Here is a 22,357-nt window from a genome sequence, read left to right on the forward strand (position 1 = left end):
TTTCTTTCTCATATAGGTTTCATTTTATGAATTCAAGGATATATTTGTTCACCTCCAAACACACGTGCTAGACGACACAGACTAAAGTGTCGAACATTGCTGTTTAGAGCGGTGCTCGTTCGCCTTGATGGGATCGGTGGTTCGAATCCAAGATTTGTCACGATCATGATCCTGGTTTGTCAGTGCCAACATACGCGCGTGGGTTTCACTTTAGTGGTTATCGTCTACGACCTGCACGCCTTTTCTCCCACTCGTGATCTGTTGTATGTATTGGGTAAAACAGTGTTAAACACAACTCACTCATTATTACAAATACCACGCGTTGTGCAAAAATTTACATCTTGTCAGGATCAAGTTGATGTCTTCCTGGAGTTTGTTGGTTGGTCTGTTTTTTAACGCTGCACTCAGCAATATTTCAGCTAAATGACGGTGGTCTGTAAATTATCGAGTCTGGACCAGACAATCCAGTGATTAATATCATGAGCATCGATCCACGCTATTGGGATCGATCATCCTTAAGATGAGAGTAGTTGATAGCACTAGCAAACGATGGTTCATCTGTTTATCAATTAGGTTATGCAGGTAGTTTTACCATTATAGATATACGAGGTTTGAACCATGCAACATATGTTAGAAGGCCCCTGCATATAGGAATAACTATTACTCGTTGTTCATTTCCGTAAGCAAAATGTTGGGAATGGTTCAACGACTTTACCTGAAACTAAACCCGAACGTTCAGTTGCTGCCTGTTCCACAAAGCGGTCTTGGTGGTACGGCTATCGTAAGCCTATGTTAAAGTATGGGAGTTACGATCACCTTAACGCTAAGATCGCTTTTTGGAACGGGCCGCAGGTAGTAACGTGTATGCTTAGATTAGAAGTGTTCACTGACACAACGAAATACTTCCCGCAAATGTAATTTAGAGCTGTGACTATTTAGTACTGTGTAGTTCCATCATTAACTGGTATGTTTCGCCCTGCGTAGATCAGTCTCCCTGCTGTGTGTGTTGTAGAGTCCCCCGTCAGTATACTCATCCTGTAAGGCGAATGTCCCAACCATCTCCTCACTATTGGACCATAGATCAGACGAGCTGGCCTGCCGATAAATATAGCTTCCCATGCATACATTCTTCATAGAATCATTTCAGAACGTTATTACTCAGTGTTGACTGGCTTCATCCACAAGAAACAATATAGCATAGATAGGTCTGATATTTTTCTGGTTCAGCACAGGAGGTTTAAAGGGAAATATGTACGGATCTGATTGTTCTTATAATGTCATTGGTCTTTGAGGTTCACGGAGGAGTACAAGTAATCAGTTCATGTCGGAGATAGTTAGGTTTGGGATTGGTATTGAATTATTTGACCAAGCTCCGTATCAGAACTTCTCCAATTCAGAGAAGCCCGTGAAAGAGTACATTAATCAAGATGAAGAAATCGGGACGTTGTTGACTGAAGCGATGACGTTTATGGGAGCAGCTCCTCTTATTGCACAACCAGAGTAGCATATATTCCCAGAACAGTAAGAGAGAATTTGGTTGGAACCTTTCCCATCACATTGCAGCAGATAGTGGGAGTCTGCAAGTCATCGTTTTGCAACATTTGGGACAAGGGGGAGATAATCCGAGCAGATTGTGTTGACCACGGATGTTTGTTTCAGGAATGAAGAGAGTGGCCAATTCTACAATTAGAGAAGAAGGTTTCATTCCCAGTCGAGGCTCGAAAGACAAAGAAAGTAATGCCGCATGTACATCAAGGCATGATAAAAGGATTAATTAGAAATAAATCATTAGTGTTTTAGGTCAATTGTTATGCAAATTAACCAACTTAAACGGCATGCATGAGTTGCCTCTGTTCAGATGGGTCTTACCGAAGGTTTTCATGTTCTTCCTTTAAGATATGTCGGCTCTTCTATTCGGCTTCATTCTCTTCTAAATGCATGGTATTTTAGCAAAGGAAAAAGGTGGAATACCTATTTTATATCTTCAGCGATTGACAAAAATACTCCATGATCAGTGGTGGAAGATGTGAACAATGCAGATAAAATCCACCCAAGGCGTCTGAATCTGTCTAAGTATTCGCAAAGCTGATAACGGCTTAAATTCCACCAATACCAGTACCCCATCATGGACGTCTCGACACTTTAAGTGAATTAGGGGCGGTCGGGTAAGCTAGTGGTTTAAGCGTTCGCCCGTCACGCCGAAAACCCGGGTTCGATTACCGTTATGGGTACAATATGTGAAGCCCATTTTCTGGTGTCCCCCGCCGTGATATTGCAGGAATATTGCTAAAAAAGGCGTGAAACGATACTCACTCACACTCACTAATCAGTGCATTGCTTTGGCTTCTCGCATTTGGAAAGGAATATTCTTTCTCCATTGTTCTGAAAGCATTAATCTTGACAGTGATGGTTCAGGTGTTGTTGTGCTTGATTCCTTATATCGCCAGTTGTCTTCAACTATTATGACCTTTCCACAAATGCATTTACTTCATATCATTTGTCATTATGACCGACATGGACCATGGTCAGAGAATCGTGAATTATCTCCCTTGGTCTTATGACATTTATGTGGGCGCTGTTAACATATTTGAACACACCAAGATAAAGTTCTTTTGAAACGACATTCTTATATTTAATGTACATGTTACAACTTCTGTATGGTATGCCCACTGCCCAATTTCGGGAGCGTATTTCGTAAATGCCGCTCTCTTCCTTATTTTGTAGGGCTGTTAATGTCTTCAATACGTCACTAAATATTTTCTTCGAAATCCTTTGTACTACATACCTTTCCGCCCAGCTGAAGTATCTACCTATAGTCGGATATGGCATAGGGCACATGCCCCTTACACGCGAGGATGAACCAGCAATAATGGATTGACTTCTCTAATGTGTATTAAGTGTGTGTATCATTCTCTTCCACAGCTAACTATATTTCTGTGCATGGTTTGAGAACGTATGGACATTTTTAAATAATTTTAGATTGCATGTTACAAAACGAAAAGACAGGCCGATTTCTTACCTCTGTGCATGTTTATTCGTCTCTAAGCAGGACGTAATGGTAATATGTGTCATCACTAACGGATATGACAATGTGCATGTGAAAACAGAACCTTGGGCGAAACGACATATTGACCTATGTTAGGTAGGACCCGATTGTTGCATGTGGTATATGTAACAAAGATATAATCTTAAATAATAAATGTCAACACTAAAATGTCAATTTGACTTCAGTGTAAAATTTATATTCACTAATGATCTACAAGACACCTGTCAGGCCCACCGAGTGCGAGTTTAGCGAACAATATAAGGAAGCCACATAAAGTGCCCTGCAAGGAAAGAATTAATTGAAAGTAAAGTCGCGAACACGTTGGAAAAATGGAGGAGTATTTTCTTACACAGTGCTATTTCATAAGGTGACAATTGTATTGATACATATTTCTAGCAATAACAAATCTTTGGGAATTATGCCAACACGCCAGGATTGTCCAGGACAATGCCTGCCCCCAGGGTAGAAAAGAGACGAAATCTAACGGAGCACTGTTCAAACATTCGCCGACGCTATACCACTAAGACTGTTTGGTTATGCCTTCATTGTTGTGTACCTGTAGGAAATTGAAAAGCGTTAAGTGAAGCGGGAGGGTTGCAAAGGTATAGGACGTTGATGTGAGTGTTAGAGAGTGGAAACACTTGGTCTCATCTACGTTCGTTGGTTACCCTACCTCAGAGGTTTCGAAGTTGCTGGGTTGAGAATAATCATAGGCTTGAGAAGGCACTCTCATAAGAACCTCATAACCTTATTTTAACTAGCTCATCCGTCATAAAACTTCATAACCTAAGATGTAATAACAGGTTTAACCTTATTGAAGTGCATTGCTTTATTGTGCTGTCATTGACACATCATAATATCTTGCCTCTGTGTCCTGCTCCATCGTATCCTAGACCTAAGGATGCGCTGTTGATGGTCTGTGGGGTTCATACATAGACGCCGCCGATTGAATTAAATCCATCTTTCATCCACTCTCTTACTATTGATATCATTGCTTTACTGTCGTATTCTTCAACCCAGTGTTTTGAAGTAGAGATTCGTAGGGTCCGTAAACATTACCATCAAATAAGATGAAATGACAATGTGGTCTCTTGATGCCCATTCCGTTTGTGGAATGAGGAGATAGAATCTCACTTTTCATCTCTGTTTGGCCTGAGATCCAGTTAACTGAGACATAATATGCTCAAGAGGGTGTGATAGGATTGTAAATAGGGCGAAGATGTTAGAAACATTATGGGTTCCGGTAAACAGCATCTGTGATTCAGCTAGACCGGACATCAACGAACCCTGAATAGGTTTTGTGAATATTGCTATGATTTAACTATTAGAGACATCTGAAACGTCACATTAGTCTGTTTTTCTTTCATTAATCTATTTCTTCATCATTCGTAATGTACTCTTAAAATATGATTGTTCATTTAATATAGTTTTTCATTTAGGTATTTATTTATTCATTCATTTCGGTTTATTTATTTAAACTGAGATGGTTCGTTGGAGCCTGTGATTTATACTTGTAACACTGGGAAATACGCACTACCACTGCATATTTTACAGCATGTCTCTACTTATGCATCTGATTTGAATCACTAATTTGGTTAATTAATCAGTGATATGACTGTTTAATATTTTACATTATTTAACAGGACCACAGCATCCAGGAAGCACTGTTTCTGTTCTTCTGTAAGATAGGTTAAGATTAAATGACAGCAAGTTCGCCAGTGCACCAATGTGAAACTACTTATTGCACCTATACAACTAGGTGATTACCGCGGCACAGTCCAAGATAGGTGCGGTGAACGACTTGCTTCCAAACATCAGATTCCAAAGAACAACAGTTTGTTCTTCTGTTTCAGAAATTCCAAAGCCAACAACAACATCAAAGCCGAAAAAGACGGGTAGGTTTTCATTTAACACTTATTTTTGAATCTCAAGTATCCGTTGGATGAGACAGAAACTCATACATCAATCTTTTTGTGCGTTTGGTTTTTGACTGAATGCTTTTTCTTTTAAGTTTTAACGCTTACGACTAAACTTACGACGCACCCCGTCGCTTGATCGTTTTTGTGAATATATACCTCCTCTACTCTCTGGCAGGCTAACGATAAAATGTCAGAAATGTTCATCACAGTCAGACAGAACGAGGCGGATATGCAGCAATAACACGTCAAAAGGATGGTCTTTGAATCGTGTAAATGTTTAAGATAGACTCGTGCTCCATGATAAAAGTTTAAGAATCTAAAAACCACAAGTTAATCCCTAATCAAACTCCTCATAAATGAACCCGATACGCGTGAATAGGAAGGGATAGGCAGTAGCAGAATGAAGCTTAAGCTCCGGGTCCCCCACTAGATTCACAAACAGGTCCTTTGAGGATCGGGAACTTTGGATACCTTGTGAAGGAGGCTTGAATCGTGGTGTCCGACTGGACAAACATTTCTTGCCGGTCACTGTTTCCCTGCACAAAGATAAGGGACAAAGGACATGTCACGGATGGCGAGAGGTGCTATTACCATCAACCAAAGTCTTCAACACAAGGCGCGTTTCCTCGTAAATTGTTCCCAGGTAGCCATTCAACGACCCACAAAGAGAGACAAGTACCCGTTACACGATAGCGAAAACCTTCCAGGAAAGCTTCACTTTGCTACTTCAAACCTGTTGCTGAATTTGGTCCTTGATCTTGTCACACAACCGTAGTTTAACGGCCGAACAATTTGTCTGAATTCACAAAATGTTGGAGTTAACATGTTTAAAAATTGATGAAGATAATAATGAAGATAAATTGTACAGCATATTCTTTTAACGAGTGAGGGAACACATGATGTCAATTCAGTAGTAAACGTTAAAGTTGTTTATTGATTTCGAAATATCTAATAAGAGCCCAAGGCCACAGACTTTGACCCTGGTATTATATGAGCACCTTCTTATCCCGAACCTGCTTTAGGTACACAATGAACCACAGGCCTTCGAGTTAACGAGGCTCCATTGTTGTTCAGTGGCGTTGGACTTTAAATTGAAACCCAAATTGTTTCGCTGAAACATAATACATCATAATGTAAAGCAAAAAACATGTTCAAATTACCTTTTTGTTTGGATGTAATGTGGTATAGCGATATAACGATTTAACATGATTTAAACCCCAAATACGACCGACCGTACATTTACAGTCTTATTGAAGGATTATACACATCGGAATATTGCCATGCGGCCTTCTTTTCGTATTCCAGAGGAAGCAGATGTTGCGTCAATCTCTCCACAATGTCAGACATTCTTTACTCAATGGGAATAATTGTCGCTCCAAGGATCTCATTCATGTCCTTTTTCCACCAGAAATATCAGCCGAAACTATTTTTCCCCTTAGCCATCAGATCCTTGATCTTGCCTTCTTTCAACAGAACTAGGAGAATTACGATTTCTTTGGCTTTACATTCTTTTGCGTTTTTTGTCATATGTCAACCTTTGACTGGCATGTAGCCCTGTTGTCAGGGTTCACGAACCACGTCTGAATCCCCCCACCAAGACGATCTCTGATGAGAGAACTTTAGAACTCACAGTTTTCTATTCAAACCCATCAAAATAATACAAATATTCAATATTTGCTGCACATAAAAGTGATAAGAACGTGTTTGTTCTCAAATATCTTTCTGAAAAAAGGCATATTGAAGTCGATATCTTAAGACGTCTGGTTCATACTTCATAAAGCCATAAATCATGGTCTATATAGTTCTAAAATGTCAGACCCGTTAAGATCCGGGGTAGAATAGGTCTTCAGCAATCCATGCTTGCCATCAAAGGCGACCATGCTTGTCGTAAGAGGCGACAAACGGGATCGGGTACTCAGGCTCGCAGACATGATTGATGTATGTCATCGTATCGATCGATGCTCATGATGTCAATCACTGGATTGTCTGGTCCAGACTCGACCACCGTCATATAGCTGGACCATTGCTGAGTGCGGCGTTAAACAACAAACAAATCTAAAATGTTTATCACAGTGTCATGATTGTCAGTTTGCCATTTGCATCTTCGAATCTGCAAATCTGCCTTATTTATTGCTGAGGCCTAATATCCCTTTTTTTGTAAAACAAAGCTCCTGGCGACGCGAAACATTTACTTACTCATTTCAACAGAGGATGGTTAAGTTAACCTCTGTAAATCCTATGATTACTGTCTGCGACGCAAACCCGCTGTCTTGCCTCCCTTTCTTGACTGCGTCATATACCATGTCCACCATTACCTCTCAGATCCGGAGAAGAATAGGTCTTCAGCAACCCATGCTTGCCGTAAAAGGTGACTATGCTTTTCGTAAGAGGCGACTAACGGGATCGGGTGGTCAGGCTCGCTGACTTGGTTGATGCATGTCATCGTATCCCAAGTGCGTAGATCGATGTTAATGATGTCTATCAATGGATTGTCTGGCCCAGACTCGATTATTTACAGACTGATATCATACAGCTGGAATATTACTGAGTGTGGCGTTAAACAACAAACAAACATTGGCCTAAAGTTACCAACAGTCATCCCATTTTCATTCGTTCTCTAGCACGTGATTGATGAGGGAAGGTGGGGTAGCCTAGGGGTAAAAACGTTCGCTCGTCACGCCGAAGGCCCGGGTCCGATTCCCCACATGGGAACAATGTGTGAAGCCCATTTCTGGTGTCGCCCGCCGTGATGGTGCAGGGGTATTGCCAAAGGCGGGGTAAAACAATACTCACTCGCGTAATTGCTGACTACAGCATTTAACAATTTTCACTCACATCTGAAGTGACATAAAGTTTACACTTTGCTAAAATCTAAACAGTCATCTAACTCTCATGGAGATACCGACTATTTTTACTTTATCCATAACTCATAAATTGATTACAAGGAACTACACTCGCATCAAGCCGTTTGGCTACATTCAGGAGGCTGGCGACGTAATCTGCCAATTTACTAACTAACTTGGGGGCACGGGTGGCCCAGTCGTCTAAAGCGATTCGCTGTGGAGAGTGGCGTCCCTTGGGCACGGCAGAAACCTATGATGGTGGGTTCGAGTCCCGGTTCGCCCCGATCATATTTCTAGGTTTGTCAGCACCACTCCCGTGCTCGTGGGTTTCACCCGAAATGGTAAACGTCTGAGACCTGCATCGGGCTTTCCTCCCACATTAAGCTGACACGCCGCGATATAACTGGAATACTGTCAAAAGCGCGTTTCAACCCAACTCACTCACTCACTTTATAAACGTGTCGTCCACCGAGTGGCCCTACCTGTAACGTGCTCCCCTAAATGTCACGTCCCGATTTCACACATAATAAAACAAGAAATTGAGCTTATAGGCATTGTAAGAGGCGTCGGGGTGTGTACAAAGTTTATGGTCACTGTGCATGACCGGCCGGATAACATCGCCCCACATCAACTTGACAGATTGAAATCGTTCAGGACGTTATGGGGGTCGCTGCTCGCGTGAAACGTGATGGTATCGATAGGGTGGACTCCTTGTAGGTTCCGAGACCCACCGCGCTAAACCCGATCGGTACTTTGACGGTGCTGGGGAAAGTCCTGATTTTGAAAGGAAAGCCATTTCCGGAGATAGGTGTTGAAGAGAATCTGCGCATCGGTTGTCTGTTGGGATAATGTGTTTTAGTGGAGAAACTGCTTTCGTCTCCCCACATTGACAGAACACATTTAACTCGGGTCTGATAAACGTGAAGCAGACAACGGGGATTATTTGTCCGTGGTTGAACCCACCCGACGGGGATCTACTGTCGGCAACGTGGGCACAGGGACTGCCTTGGCAAGATGTTGACATATAGGCAAGAACGAATTTATCACAGAGGGTAAAGCGCGTATAAGACGGCTGTGCAAGGAGGATACCGTATATTACATAGCAACGTGTGATTGGGTACAGTAGGGTACAGTAGAAGAAATAGACATGTGTAACAGGAATTGTCCGGTATCTGTCAGTGGTTCAATTGAATGTTATTCGAAGTTCGGCTTAATCGAATTGGTAGGTGAGGTGAAATGGGGTTTTCGCGTCCAAGATTATTGCACTTATATAGCGAGGTGTACTAGTGCGGACTGATGCCGATTTGATAGTGCTTGGCCATTGAGACACCATGCCGCAGTTTAAAATAATACCCCACTCAGACACAGAAAACAGACTCCGTTGTTTTAGCTTAGTCCCTAAATACCGAGCGCCGGAGAGGGTATCGACAAGTACCATCTATAACATCTTTTGGTATGACGCGGCCGGGGATCGAACCCCGGACCTTCCGCTCTCCGGGCGGACGCTCTACCACTAGACCACGGAAGCGGTCAACCGAATTGTTAAACCAACCGCCGTGTTTGTACATTACGCAGACCTACGATGAAGTACGAACATGAGAAAATTAAGAAGGGTAATAAATTTAAACTAAATGTGCCCTTCATCGCAACGTCTTTTGAAAATCTCATACTTCACAGGCCCCTCCCTAAATCTTAGCTTTACGCATATGGTAAGTTTTATGTAGCATTACGGAAGTCCTAAGATCCTCTTAAAGTCATCTCAACGCTACAGTTGTCAATTCTCATTAGACAAGATACACTTCAACTCTACGAAAGGTATTTTTAATGCGCACATACGCAACTGGGTGCTATATTTCTATTACGACGGAAAACACGATAGTTTAAATGAAACCCTGACCACAGAACGTGGTGAAATATGCCATTGTACGCCTGACACTCAAATTGTACACACATCGTCAAGATAACCCCATGCGTTAATTCTAAAGCAACATTACCTTTCCCGTAATTCAATCACAAATACGATTTCAAATATTTTGAAATAACAACTTGTGGGTTGTCCCAGTGCGGCCGCCTCCACCAATGAGAACACGGGGAAAGAACTGTTTCAACACATGTGCGTAACCCTTCGCTAGTTACAGAAAGGCTAATCCAAGGTGGATTGGGGGACCGCACGAACGCCGGTTATATCACGTGCGGAGGAGATCAAAAGATCACTTTGGTAGCACCTGGTTCGGACACAGCACGAGAAACACAATTAACAGACCTGCGCGGTGTACACGCTCGCTGAACAAAAGCCCGAGTACCAGCAAACTATGCGTGTTATGCGCGACGTTTTTAACGCTCAAGTTCACAGTAGGCAGTGATTTGAAAGTTTTGAAGTTGAATTAACACTTCGGGAATATTTCGCTTTGTCTGTGATCGTATCATGCTCTCAGTGCGCTTACAGAACCATGAGGGAAGTTACAATCTTTGTTTAAAATATCCAACAACGTCAATACACGGCCCGTTTGCGTTGACTTAGGTAATGCCTTTGCCTGAAGACGAGTTACCCGGGGCGCACTTGATTCCGTCATGACGTTTAGACTTCTGTAAACCACTTTCTTTGAATTTTAGATTGGAAGACCGATTTAGGGATAATTATGACGCATTCTAGACCTATGTAACCCAATTGACGTAAACTACATGTTTTTCTTGCAAACCCTATGGTATTACAGCATTTTTTAATTCACCTTGACGTCTTCAAGGTATGTTGTGGGTGTTCGTCCGTCGTCCGCCCGTTCTCCGTTAGCGCCAAACTTAAATATCTATTACCTTTTCAAATTGCATGTTCTACACATCTCTAGCTTCAACGAAGTAAACTTTTCAATTTCTGATTAAATATTTACCTGACACCTTCCCCACCAGGTAAAGCCAACAGTTAATACTCTTTGGTGGCCTTTTGTGAACGTTTAAGATCGCCATAGTTTAAAATGACAATCACCACAGGAAATCATTATATATCTATGTGTATTTACATAATTTATGAAATATTATATGAGAAAACACATAATCCAATGCTGGAATCACTTTTGATTTGTATGAATATATCAAGAAGTGCCATCCCGTCATTTAAATGCAAAACAATTGAATTTCATTAAACTGCATTAAAAATTGAAATGGTAAATTTGAAATGGTAAAATTGTATGAAAGGTAAGGTAAGGACATACTACCTGTAACATGAGTAGCATGCAAATTGTGTTACCTTTAAAACATGACATTATAAAGATTTGTCTTCAACACTGCTGAATACTGTTAACGGCAGTGTTAAACATTCCCATATCCAGTTTGCTAAACTAGTATATTGGGCATTATGTCTTTTAGGTAAAATAACTAATTTGGCACGTCCTCACACCTTAATTATTATTCTGAATAAAGGTGAGCTCCAGGACCTGTGGTAACTTGTAAGAAAATTTAAATTCAGTTCCGACCTTACCGCTTGTCTTTCATACATTTGTTAGATACTATTTACGTTAAATGTTTCAAAGTAAGTATTTTGTATGAGTTTTTATGTTGGTTGTATTATTACATTTCAGTAAATAAACAATCGTCCGAATGCCGGAAATGCAAGAAAAGAAGTCGAAGACTCAACATGAAAAAATTCTGTCGTCGGGATTTCGGTGAGTACATTTACCTCCCACGGTAGTATAACGTCCTATTATCACTGATCACTTTGAAGTGTGTTGAACAATATGCCACCATTTATGTCACATGATAGGGGGGATAACTCTAACCTGAATTAAATCCTAATTTAAACTGGGAAATCCCTAAATGTGCGGACTTATCTCGGGCTTTGTGTGTAGGTGTGTTCACCTACCTTATGAAATCTGTTTTGACGGAAATCATCCATTTTCTCGTCTCTGGAATATGATATGTCAACAGATATATCGATAGTTGTATATTTATGCTGAGATTATATCTCCGTGTCGTGTTTGCCCCGTCAGGTCGAGCGAACCAGGATCCTTGGTCACCCACCCTGAACGCTCTTATTAGATGTTTGCTCTGGTGAACATAGGATATATATACTGGGGTGGGTCTAGGTTCTGATGCGTGGGTCGTGATGGTGGGGTGGGGGTTCTGCTGCGTGGGTCGGTGGCGTTGGGAGGCGTGGTGGTGGGGTGGGGTTCTGTTGCGTGGGTCGTGGTGGTAGTCGGGGTTTGATGCGCGGATCGTGGTGATGGGGTGGTGTTCTGTCGCGTGTGTCGGTGGGGTGGGGAGGCGTGGTGGTGGGGTGGGGTTCTGATGCGTGGGTCGTGGTGGTGGGGTGGTGTTCTGATGCGTGGGTCGTGGTGGTGGGATGGTGTTCTGGTGCGTGGGTCGGTGGGGTGTGGAGGCGTGGTGGTGGGGTGGGGTTCTGTTGTGTGGGTCGTGGTGGTAGTCGGGGTTCTGATGCGTGGGTCCTGGTTGTGGGATGGTGTTCTGTTGCGTGGGTCGGTGGGGTGGGGTGGTGTTCTGATGCGTGGGACGTGGTGCTGGGATGGGATTCTGTTGCGATGGTCGGTGGGATGGGGAATCGTGGGGTAGCGTTCTGTGGCGGTGGTCGGTGGGGTAGGGAGTCTTGGTGGTGGGGTGGGGTTCTGTTGCGTGTGTCGATGGGGTGGGGAGTCGTTGGGTGAGGTTCTGTTGCGTGGGTCGTGGTTGTGGGATGGTGTTCTGTTGCGTGGGTCGTGGTTGTGGGGTGGTGTTCTGTTGCGTGGGTCGTGGTTGTGGGGTGGTGTTCTGTTACGTGGGTTTGTGGGTTTGGGGAGTCGTTGGGTGAGGTTCTGTTGCGTGGGTCGTGGTTGTGGGGTGTTGTTCTGTTGCGTGGGTCGTGGTTGTCGGGTGGTGTTCTGTTGCGTGGGTCGTGGTTGTGGGGTGGTGTTCTGTTGCGTGGGTTTGTGGGGTGGGGAGTCATACTGGTACGGACTGGCAATTAAAACAAAGCTTTCAAAACGTTTTTGATTGACATATGGAGTACATTTCCAAATATGACGCACCAGTGACCAGAATGATGTCAGATGCATTTCCCTGCTTTGAATTTGACCACGTGTTCCCGTGTTGACTAAGATTAACAATTGACCTGCCTTCGCATGTGTTTGTGACGGGTGTCACCGGTGGGGCAGGATACGCTCACCTTGTAGCGAACACCTGGTATCATCACAATTTGATAGTGATTCATTAACACATAAGACATGATATAGTCGGAATTTACAAAAGATTCTGCTTCTAGCAGGGATTTCTAATGATAATATATAGTAACGGTTTTGTCGCATAAACAGCAAACATTCCATTATTTTCATCAGCTCATATCATCGTCGCCACAGTTGCTACTCTACAACTGAGGGCGTATTTCAACATTGCCGGAGTAGTAATGGGCGTGCAGGAGGTAGGTGTTAGCAGACGACATAAAAAAATGGGCGGGAAACAAAGGTTTAATCTCCAGAAGATCTGTGTGCTGTGTCTGGTATCAGTATTCAGCAAACACCCTTCAAGATGTCGTCGCCAATTGAATCTGTCAATGTTTGAAACTCATAGACAGTGGAATAATCCTTTGCCGCTTACATCAATCTCTGATATCACTATTAGTCAAAACAGTTGTTGATATCTCGTATGGCGGCCTAATCTGACCTGACAACGTCTGTGCGTCTGCCTCCGGTTTGTGTGTTTTCACGCCTTTCGTATCACCCAAAGCAGGCAAAGACGGGATAAATAGCTGGCTCTTCCAACTAGGATTAGGCCTGTCATAACAGGGTTTCATCTCGCCTACTGCTTGTGGGGAAGCGATGTTGAAGTTGTTAATTGTTCAACAAAATTGTCAGGCTGTACTTCAATGGTCACTGTCAGATCGCATTAGCTGCCTCGCTGGGTTATCGTCTTGTGCATGCATGAGTGTGCCTCCACCGGCTATCTGTCTACCTTTAGGTATCAGAGTGTGCCTCCGCCGGCTACCTGTCTACCTGTAGGTATCAGAGCGTCCCCGAACAGCTGTCTACCTATAGGTATCAGAGTGTGCCTCCACCGGCTACCTGTCTACCTGTGGGTATCAGAGTGTGCCTCCGCCGGCTATCTGTCTACCTGTAGGTATCAGAGTGTGCCTCCACCGGCTACCTGTCTACCTGTAGGTATCAGAGTGTGCCCAAACAGCTGTCTACCTGTTGGTATCAGAATGTGCCTCCACCGGCTATCTGTCTACCTGTAGGTATCAGAGTGTGCCTCCGCCGGCTATCTGTCTACCTGTAGGTATCAGAGTGTGCCTCCACCGGCTATCTGTCTACCTGTAGGTATCAGAGTGTACCTCCACCGATATCTGTCTACCTGTAGGTATCAGAGTGTGCCTCCGCCGGCTATCTGTCTACCTGTAGGTATCAGAGTGTGCCTCCACCGATATCTGTCTACCTGTAGGTATCAGAGTGTGCCTCCACCGGCTATCTGTCTACCTGTAGGTATCAGAGTGTGCCTCCACCGATATCTGTCTACCTGTAGGTATCAGAGTGTGCCTCCGCCGGCTATCTGTCTACCTGTAGGTATCAGAGTGTGCCTCCACCGATATCTGTCTACCTGTAGGTATCAGAGTGTGCCTCCACCGGCTATCTGTCTACCTGTAGGTATCAGAGTGTGCCTCCGCCGGCTATCTGTCTACCTGTAGGTATCAGAGTGTGCCTCCAACGGCTACCTGTCTACCTGTGGGTATCAGAGTGTGCCTCCAACGGCTACCTGTCTACCTGTGGGTATCAGAGTGTGCCTCCACCGGCTATCTGTCTACCTGTGGGTATCAGAGTGTGCCTCCACCGGCTATCTGTCTACCTGTGGGTATCAGAGTGTGCCACCACCGGCTATCTGTCTACCTGTAGGTATCAGAGTGTGCCTCCACCGGCTATCTGTCTACCTGTAGGTATCAGAGTGTGCCTCCGCTGGCTATCTGTCTACCTGTAGGTATCAGAGTGTGCCTCCACCGGCTATCTGTCTACCTGTGGGTATCAGAGTGTGCCTCCACCGGCTATCTGTCTACCTGTAGGTATCAGAGTGTGCCTCCACCGGCTATCTGTCTACCTGTAGGTATCAGAGTGTGCCTCCACCGGCTACCTGTCTACCTGTAGGTATCAGAGTGTGCCTCCACCGGCTATCTGTCTACCTGTGGGTATCAGAGTGTGCCTCCACCGGCTATCTGTCTACCTGTAGGTATCAGAGTGTGCCTCCACCGGCTATCTGTCTACCTGTAGGTATCAGAGTGTGCCTCCACCGGCTATCTGTCTACCTGTAGGTATCAGAGTGTGCCCGAACAGCTACCTGTCTACCTGTAGGTATCAGAGTGTGCCTCCGTCGGCTATCTGTCTACCTGTAGGTATCAGAGCGTGCCTCCACTGGCTATCTGTCTACCTGTAGGTATCAGAGCGTGCCTCCACCGGCTATCTGTCTACCTGTAGGTATCAGAGCGTGCCTCCACCGGCTATCTGTCTACCTGTAGGTATCAGAGTGTGCCTCCACCGGCTATCTGTCTACCTGTAGGTATCAGAGCGTGCCTCCACCGGCTATCTGTCTACCTGTAGGTATCAGAGTGTGCCTCCACCGCCTATCCGTCTACCTGTTGGTATCAGAATGTGCCTCCACCGGCTCTCTGTCTACCTGTAGGTATCAGAGTGTGCCTCCACCGGCTATCTGTCTACCTGTAGGTATCAGAGTGTGCCTCCACCGGCTATCTGTCTACCTGTAGGTATCAGAGTGTGCCTCCACCGGCTATCTGTCTACCTGTAGGTATCAGAGTGTGCCTCCACCGGCTATCTGTCTACCTGTAGGTATCAGAGTGTGCCTCCACCGGCTATCTGTCTACCTGTGGGTATCAGAGTGTGCCTCCACCGGCTAACTGTCTACCTGTAGGTATCAGAGTGTGCCTCCACCGGCTCTCTGTCTACCTGTAGGTATCAGAGTGAACCAGCTATCTATCTACCTGTAGGCACCAGAGTGAACCAGCTATCTGTCTACCTGTAGGCACCGTAGTGAACCAGCTATCTTTCTACCTGTAGGCACCAGAGTGTACCGGCTATCTATCTACCTGTAGGTACCAGAGTGAACCAGCTATCTATCTACCTGTAGGCACCAGAGTGTACCGGCTATCTATCTACCTGTAGGTACCAGAGTGAACCAGCTATCTATCTACCTGTAGGCACCAGAGTGTACCGGCTATCTATCTACCTGTAGGTACCAGAGTGAACCAGCTATCTATCTACCTGTAGGCACCAGAGTGTACCAAATATCTGTCTACCTGTAGGCACCAGAGTGTGCTGGAATATTGGTTCCTGCAGAATACGCATATGTATTTGAGGATGGCGTTTCAAAGTAAGGCCATGCTTTAGGCTTAACTGAGCCGTCGATAATACTGCAAAACCAATAATCTCCTTGGGGAGAGTTCCATACTGAAGTCAGCAATGTACCGGAGACATACGGAGAGACGCTGTCGAGAACGTAAACACTCAGCTATATCGCCCTGTACGCTCTGATGGGTCAGGTTCTGTTCAATATTGATGCCAGTAACACTCACTTCTATCATATTGCAACAATCTACCAGTCCGTGGTCCTTTAATTCTTCAGTATCATCAACATATCTTGATAACTACCCAATGAGTCATTGTTCACGATCTTCTGTTATTTTAATTCTACAACGCGCTGGCGTCATTGCAATAGATGTCACTGGCCTGCCTGCTATGTAACACTTCAGCTCCAGTTGTTGACTTGATACAACCGAATTCTTATTCCACAGTGCCAGCCCTGTCCTTTCAGACACGATTAGTCGATTCTTCGGCATTTCTGATACATGGATCCAGGCTTGTGATGCTGGATCTGTACATGTAGGAGAACTGTGCCAAGCATTCACAACATTGTTTTCAGACCTTGTTCTCATATAGTGCTCTTTGGATCTGAAAGGATGTTGCTACCGACATTGCTGCTATTACACTGTCGTGATCCCATTCTTTCTGGCTGTCTTATATGGGGATTTCAGTGCATATAACTTGGATCAAACATTGACTCTACCTCTTTCTGCCCTTTGCTTGGGTAACGCCGTATCGAGCAACACCTATCCCTTGGTGTCACATTGGTTCCAGAACTCAACGTGTCGATCCATTCCAACCCCTTGCAATCACATTGGTTCCAGAGCAACTATTTTACATCGTATTCCAAAATATTTTGACATCCTTTGACCTCCCTTACTCTCCCTTCTTCACCAGAAGCCCCCAACCATCCCGTCCCTCGCGTTCTTACCCAGCACACCCTCGATACGCACCCAACACGTCAATTGTCCCCTTTATCCAAGGGGCTAAAGTCAAGCAACAGGCATAACATCAAGGACACTCCTCCACGGAACAACGGAGTCGAACCTCCCTTACCACCAACCCCACCCACACCTCGACCTCTCCCCCACCCACACCTCGACCTCCCCCCACACGCCTCGACCTCTCCCCCACCCACACCTCGACCTCCCCCACCCACACCTCGACCTGTCCCCCACCCACACCTCGGCCTCTCCCCCACCCACACCTCGACCTCCCCCCCAACACGCCTCGACCCCTCCCCCAAACACCTAATCCTCGCAGCCTTTCGCCATTCATTACGTTGTAGTGTTATTCATACCAGACACAATCCTGCCACATCTCTCAGAACCTGCATCCAATGAAGTGTTGCTAAATCTTGAGAGTGGTAATAAGTGTACCTTATGAAAGCGAAACAGAAGAGGCAAAATAATTCCGGGTCTTAACCACGTGCACATGAGAATTCCGCGTGGGGGAGACACAAATACGGTTGAGGTTTCCCCACCAGAAGGTTAGGCCTGTTTCCACCGCCCTTTCAAACATTCGGGGAGGAAGCAAGATAGAAACATGTTTGTAACCAGACCCGGATTCCCAAACATTATTATCATGTTGTACAAGATTGATTGTTTATTGACAATAGGTTACAAGAATTATAACATAAAACAGGCATACTGGGCGTTTGCGCGACATATGTGTTCTCAGCTACGACTAATTATAGAGGATATAAGATAGAGAATGGAATGCTGTTTTGTCATGCAGAATGGGTTTAGGGCTGCAAGATAACCTCAACAACCATTTTCTTTGAGTGTCACTGTGTAGCAATTTGGCCCAATGCCTTGATATGTAGCGGTACTCACAACTTGGTCTGAATAGATTTATGGGCGTCTTAATAGACTTGTAGTTTTTCTACAAATCGCATGTCAATGTGTAATATTAAGTCTATTGTTTCTGATCTGGGGGCACGGGTGGCCCAGTCATCTAAGTCATCTGTGCATCGCCCATATGTTTCTAGGTTTGTCAGCACCATACCCGTGCTCGTGGGTTCCACAAAAGTGGTAAATGTCAGAGACCTGCATGACTTCGGGTTTTCCTCCCACGTTAAGCTTACAAGCCGTGATATAACTGGAATAAACCCAACTACCTCACTCACTCTCTCTGATCTGGTTGATTCTTTTGAGGATATGTGTGTCTTATGTCGCTTAATTTGTGCTTTAAGTCGCAAACTAATGTATTCAAATAATTTTATGGATATGGTTAAAACACTTGATGAACTGATCACTTCCAAGCTTTTAAGTAATGCTCCATAAAAACCCATTTAAGTCGCAAAAACGTTTGACCAAGTCGTATATACAAGTTTGTAGACAGGTGCTGTAACGATCTGTCTTTCAAAATAATGGCTGAAAACTAGACACTGTGATTTTGGGGTAGTCCCCACACTGCGGTTTCGGCTGCAGTGAATGGGTACCCGGTAGGATTACGTAACGTAACTTCACTCCTCAGGGAGTTCAGAATTACATTTGAGAGCACATCGATCCAGGTAATAATGTAGCGTTTTAAGCCTGCTCAATAGATGGGATTGGCGCATTATAAATATTCACATTATTTAGTGTTTCCCGAACCTTAAAATGATTCGGTTTCATTGTAATTGATACAATACATATTGAACGGCCGTGCAGAGCTAATTTTCTTATAAATGGGTTTGTCTTTTGCAGCCATCCAGGCACAGGTCCTGTCACGTGAAAAGGTCGATGATTGGGTCAAATTTACTATCAACGTCGTCAGTTTCTACAAGCGAAGCCAAGGGGAGAGAACTCGCCGTGGAGAAACCTACTTGTGGGTCCCAAAGGACGATCTTAAATGCAAATGTCCGAAGATCCGCTTGAGTCGTCGTTACTTGATTGTAGGGAAGTTGAGGAGGGACGACAACCGCACTGGCTACGTTGTGGATCGTAAAAGCATCGTGATCCGTTGGAAGGACAAGTGGCAGAAGAGGTTGAGAAGATTTGCCAAACACGAGCGACGCGGAAAGTGCCGAAAGTGAAGTCGGAAATAGTGCCGACTTGAATATACCTCGTTTTAACAAACACAAGAATAAAGATCAAGAGATTACAGTACAACGATGAATAGGATGTGATATTTGTTTATCTCAATTGACGGAAATACACAGGGAATATGATATTATGGTTCAGAACGGAAATGACGTCATTTCTGTGTAGGTAGATATGATGAGAATCGGATATGACCGCCACAATGCTGCATTGTGGGTATAGCTGAGGCAGTAGTGGAGATCGACTCGTGTAGATAGCTTGTTGATTTCTTCATCACAAGATTCATTCAAACTGATCAACGAATCAATATCTGATCAGTGTCACAGAGGACATTGATTGACAGGAACTGATCGTACTATGAACTGACATGAACAAGGAAAACCAAGTATGAACCATGCTGGTATTTCTACATATCTGTGGTCTATAGCAGTGACGTCATTATGACATATGACATGACGTGGACATGTGTGATGACGTCATCAATAAAGTGCTCTGGAAGCACACGGAGGCTATCAAGGTAACTGGACATTTGAGAGTTACCACCCTTGTTTTCGACTGACCATATTTTATTGAGAGACGATATGCCAGGTGACTGGAGCGGAGAGCGTAGTAACCGAAGACATGGTTTCTCAACCACTTTACCTCTAAACACTGAGGAGGATCATGAGCACTTTTGATGGTGTTGTGAAATTAAATTTATGAATTTAGCGAGCCAATAGTCACGTGATTGTATATTTCTGTTGATTTGACTGGACCGCGAAGCTCGCTGCGAGGCATCCAAGTACGCCGAATCACCGGCCTACATCTCTATTGCCTATGTACATTGCGTATTTGAGGACTATATTTTGTGGATATGTTTAAATATTAATAATATATATATATATATCATGTTGACCTATAGATCTGGTAGATGTGATTGCATAATTTGTCATTGTTCTTTTAGACTTGTTCATGTTCTAGATCATGAAACTGCCACATTAAATCCATTGTCCATTTCAGTCATGTTTTGACATTTGACGTGTTGAAATGTCATACATCGCCAGCTGATAATTTATTCACGCGTCAAGAGATGAAATGTTATTTTATCATGCAAGTAAAATGAAAATTGGAGGTCAACCTGAAATATTTATGTCAGTATAAATATGCCTCATACGATTTATCTCCCTTGTGTAGATAGCCCATGGAATGCCACCGGAAACACTTCGCATTTTCTTACAAAATCAATGCCCCGTTTGTTAAAACAAGTAACAGCCTACACATTTCCCTGCGGAAATGTCAGTATGATTATAAATACTTTTATGTGAAATTGTAAAAATGAACGTTGATTGGTATTAGGATTTCATTTTTAACATTTTAGACTTTCATATCAAGCTGTTACACATCAAATCACGCATCGGAAACTCTGTTTACAGTATGATATTATCCTTTAGATGACACCTGTCCCCGGATGTAAAGAGAAGTCATCTTCGTGTTATCTTTGTATGTTAAAGTGCTGTACCCAAATCACATATACAGACATATAACAAAATTATTGAACTTCGGCCATTTCCGTCAAAGTAACGGAAACGGTCGAAGTGTTCCGAATGAAGAATGGCGAAGTCTTCCGACGATGTACATCTTCCCAATGAGGTGTATGTATTGTGCATCATATTAGTCCTAATAATGGCTCGACATAAGTAAATTTCATCGAGTAGCATATTAGATACATTTCCAGACAATTTATTCTGCCACTTCCCTTTTCTGTAAAGATTTACGATGTCGAAAGAATTTGTGTAAATCTATCTGAGCTCGTTTGCATAGTGTCTATAAATGTTGGTAAGAGCTGAAGTATTGAATATTTTACAGTGTACATTCATATTTTTGTAGATTAGGCCGTAGGCCTGTGAAAGTGTATATTTTAATTTAACTAACCTATTGTCATTTTTCACCCACTCTGTGAAGTAGCGTTGAATCAAGTAGACCTCAGTCTGTTGAATCAAGTAGACTTCAGTCTGTTGAATCAAGTAGACCTCAGTCTGTATTCCCCAAGAATAAAGTCAGTATCTCCTACGGTGGGTCAACTAGTCTTCAATTATCTTGCACAAAGATATCTCTCGATGTCACGGAGTGACACGGGTTTTAACCGACACACGGCCTCCGCACACAGATGTAATCACGGCGTATGCTCCGCATTTGTCTGCTGCTTGAAACAGATAAGTTTAAAATGCCATCCTATTGCTTAAAAAGATAATTACTCTGCCTTGGGCAATATTCGCTAAAAGATAACACTGCTTGCTTTCAGGTAGTAGAATACGGGTATTTTAAGAATACATTTATTTCCCATTTAACATCTCATCGTAGTTATGATGCTCACCAAACACTATTGTATATTATCGGTATAAATGATCTATTATCGGAATTAATTTGGTTAAAGACTTTATGATTTTAACGTTAGGAACTTTTATTGTGGGGGTCGGTGGAATGCGTTTTGTGTGCGTGTGTTAATTTCAAGAGCGCCCAACCGGATTCGAATCCCGACATGGGTACGATGTGTGAAGCCCCTTTCTGGTGTCCCCCGCCGTGCTAGAATATTGCTAAAAGCGGCGTAAAACCAAACTCACTCACTCACTCACTCACTTTAGCAAATCACGTATATCTGTTCGCGAAATTTGGAACAAAATAAGTGCCTACATGAGGTGAGAAAGGTTATCGTATTCAAAAACGATTTCCTCAGCACAATTCAGAGTCATTTAGCAGGATCCTTAGTTTGTTTGTTTGTTGTTTAACGCCGCACTCAGCAATAGTCCAGCTATATGACGGCGGTCTGTAAATAATCGAGTCTGGACCGTACAATCCTCTGATTGACATCATGAGCATCGATCCACGCAAATGGAATACGATGACATGCATCAACCAAGTCAGCGAGTCTAACCACCTGATCCCGTTAGCCGCCTCTGACAAGCATAGTCGACTTTTGCGGCAAGCATGGGTTGTTGAAGACCTGTTCTACCCTAGTCGTCTAAGGCGCCGCAATTCGCTGTGCAGAGTTGCGTCCCTTGGGCACGCCAGAATCCTATGATTGTGGGTTCGAATCCCGGATCGCCCCGATTATGTTTCTAGGTTTGTCAGCACCATACCCGTGCTCGTGGGTTTCACCGAAGTGGTAATCGTCTGAAACCTGCATCACTTCGGGCTTTCCGCCCAC

At 43.8% G+C, this 22,357-nt stretch overlaps 1 protein-coding gene across 3 annotated transcripts in view; it reads left to right on the top strand.

Annotated features, from left to right (window-relative positions):
* The window catches only part of LOC139468348 (netrin-1-like), a 61,538-nt gene extending 40,297 nt beyond the window's left edge, over positions 1-21,241 (top strand). For 2 of the 3 annotated variants that reach the window (XM_071250256.1, XM_071250255.1), the window contains exons 4-7: positions 1,660-1,734; positions 4,900-4,941; positions 11,381-11,464; positions 18,838-21,241. In XM_071250256.1, the coding sequence (XP_071106357.1) occupies positions 1,660-1,734; positions 4,900-4,941; positions 11,381-11,464; positions 18,838-19,166 (530 nt within the window). In that variant the 3' untranslated portion in view covers positions 19,167-21,241. The remainder of the gene's footprint in view (positions 1-1,659; positions 1,735-4,899; positions 4,942-11,380; positions 11,465-18,837) is intronic. The other variant, XM_071250258.1, reaches the window with a different exon arrangement.
* Positions 21,242-22,357: the final 1,116 nt, after the last annotated feature.

This window comes from Haliotis cracherodii, unplaced genomic scaffold (genome assembly GCF_022045235.1).
Source record: "Haliotis cracherodii isolate W230 unplaced genomic scaffold, xgHalCrac1.p SCAF_2, whole genome shotgun sequence".
Lineage (NCBI taxonomy): Eukaryota > Metazoa > Mollusca > Gastropoda > Lepetellida > Haliotidae > Haliotis > Haliotis cracherodii.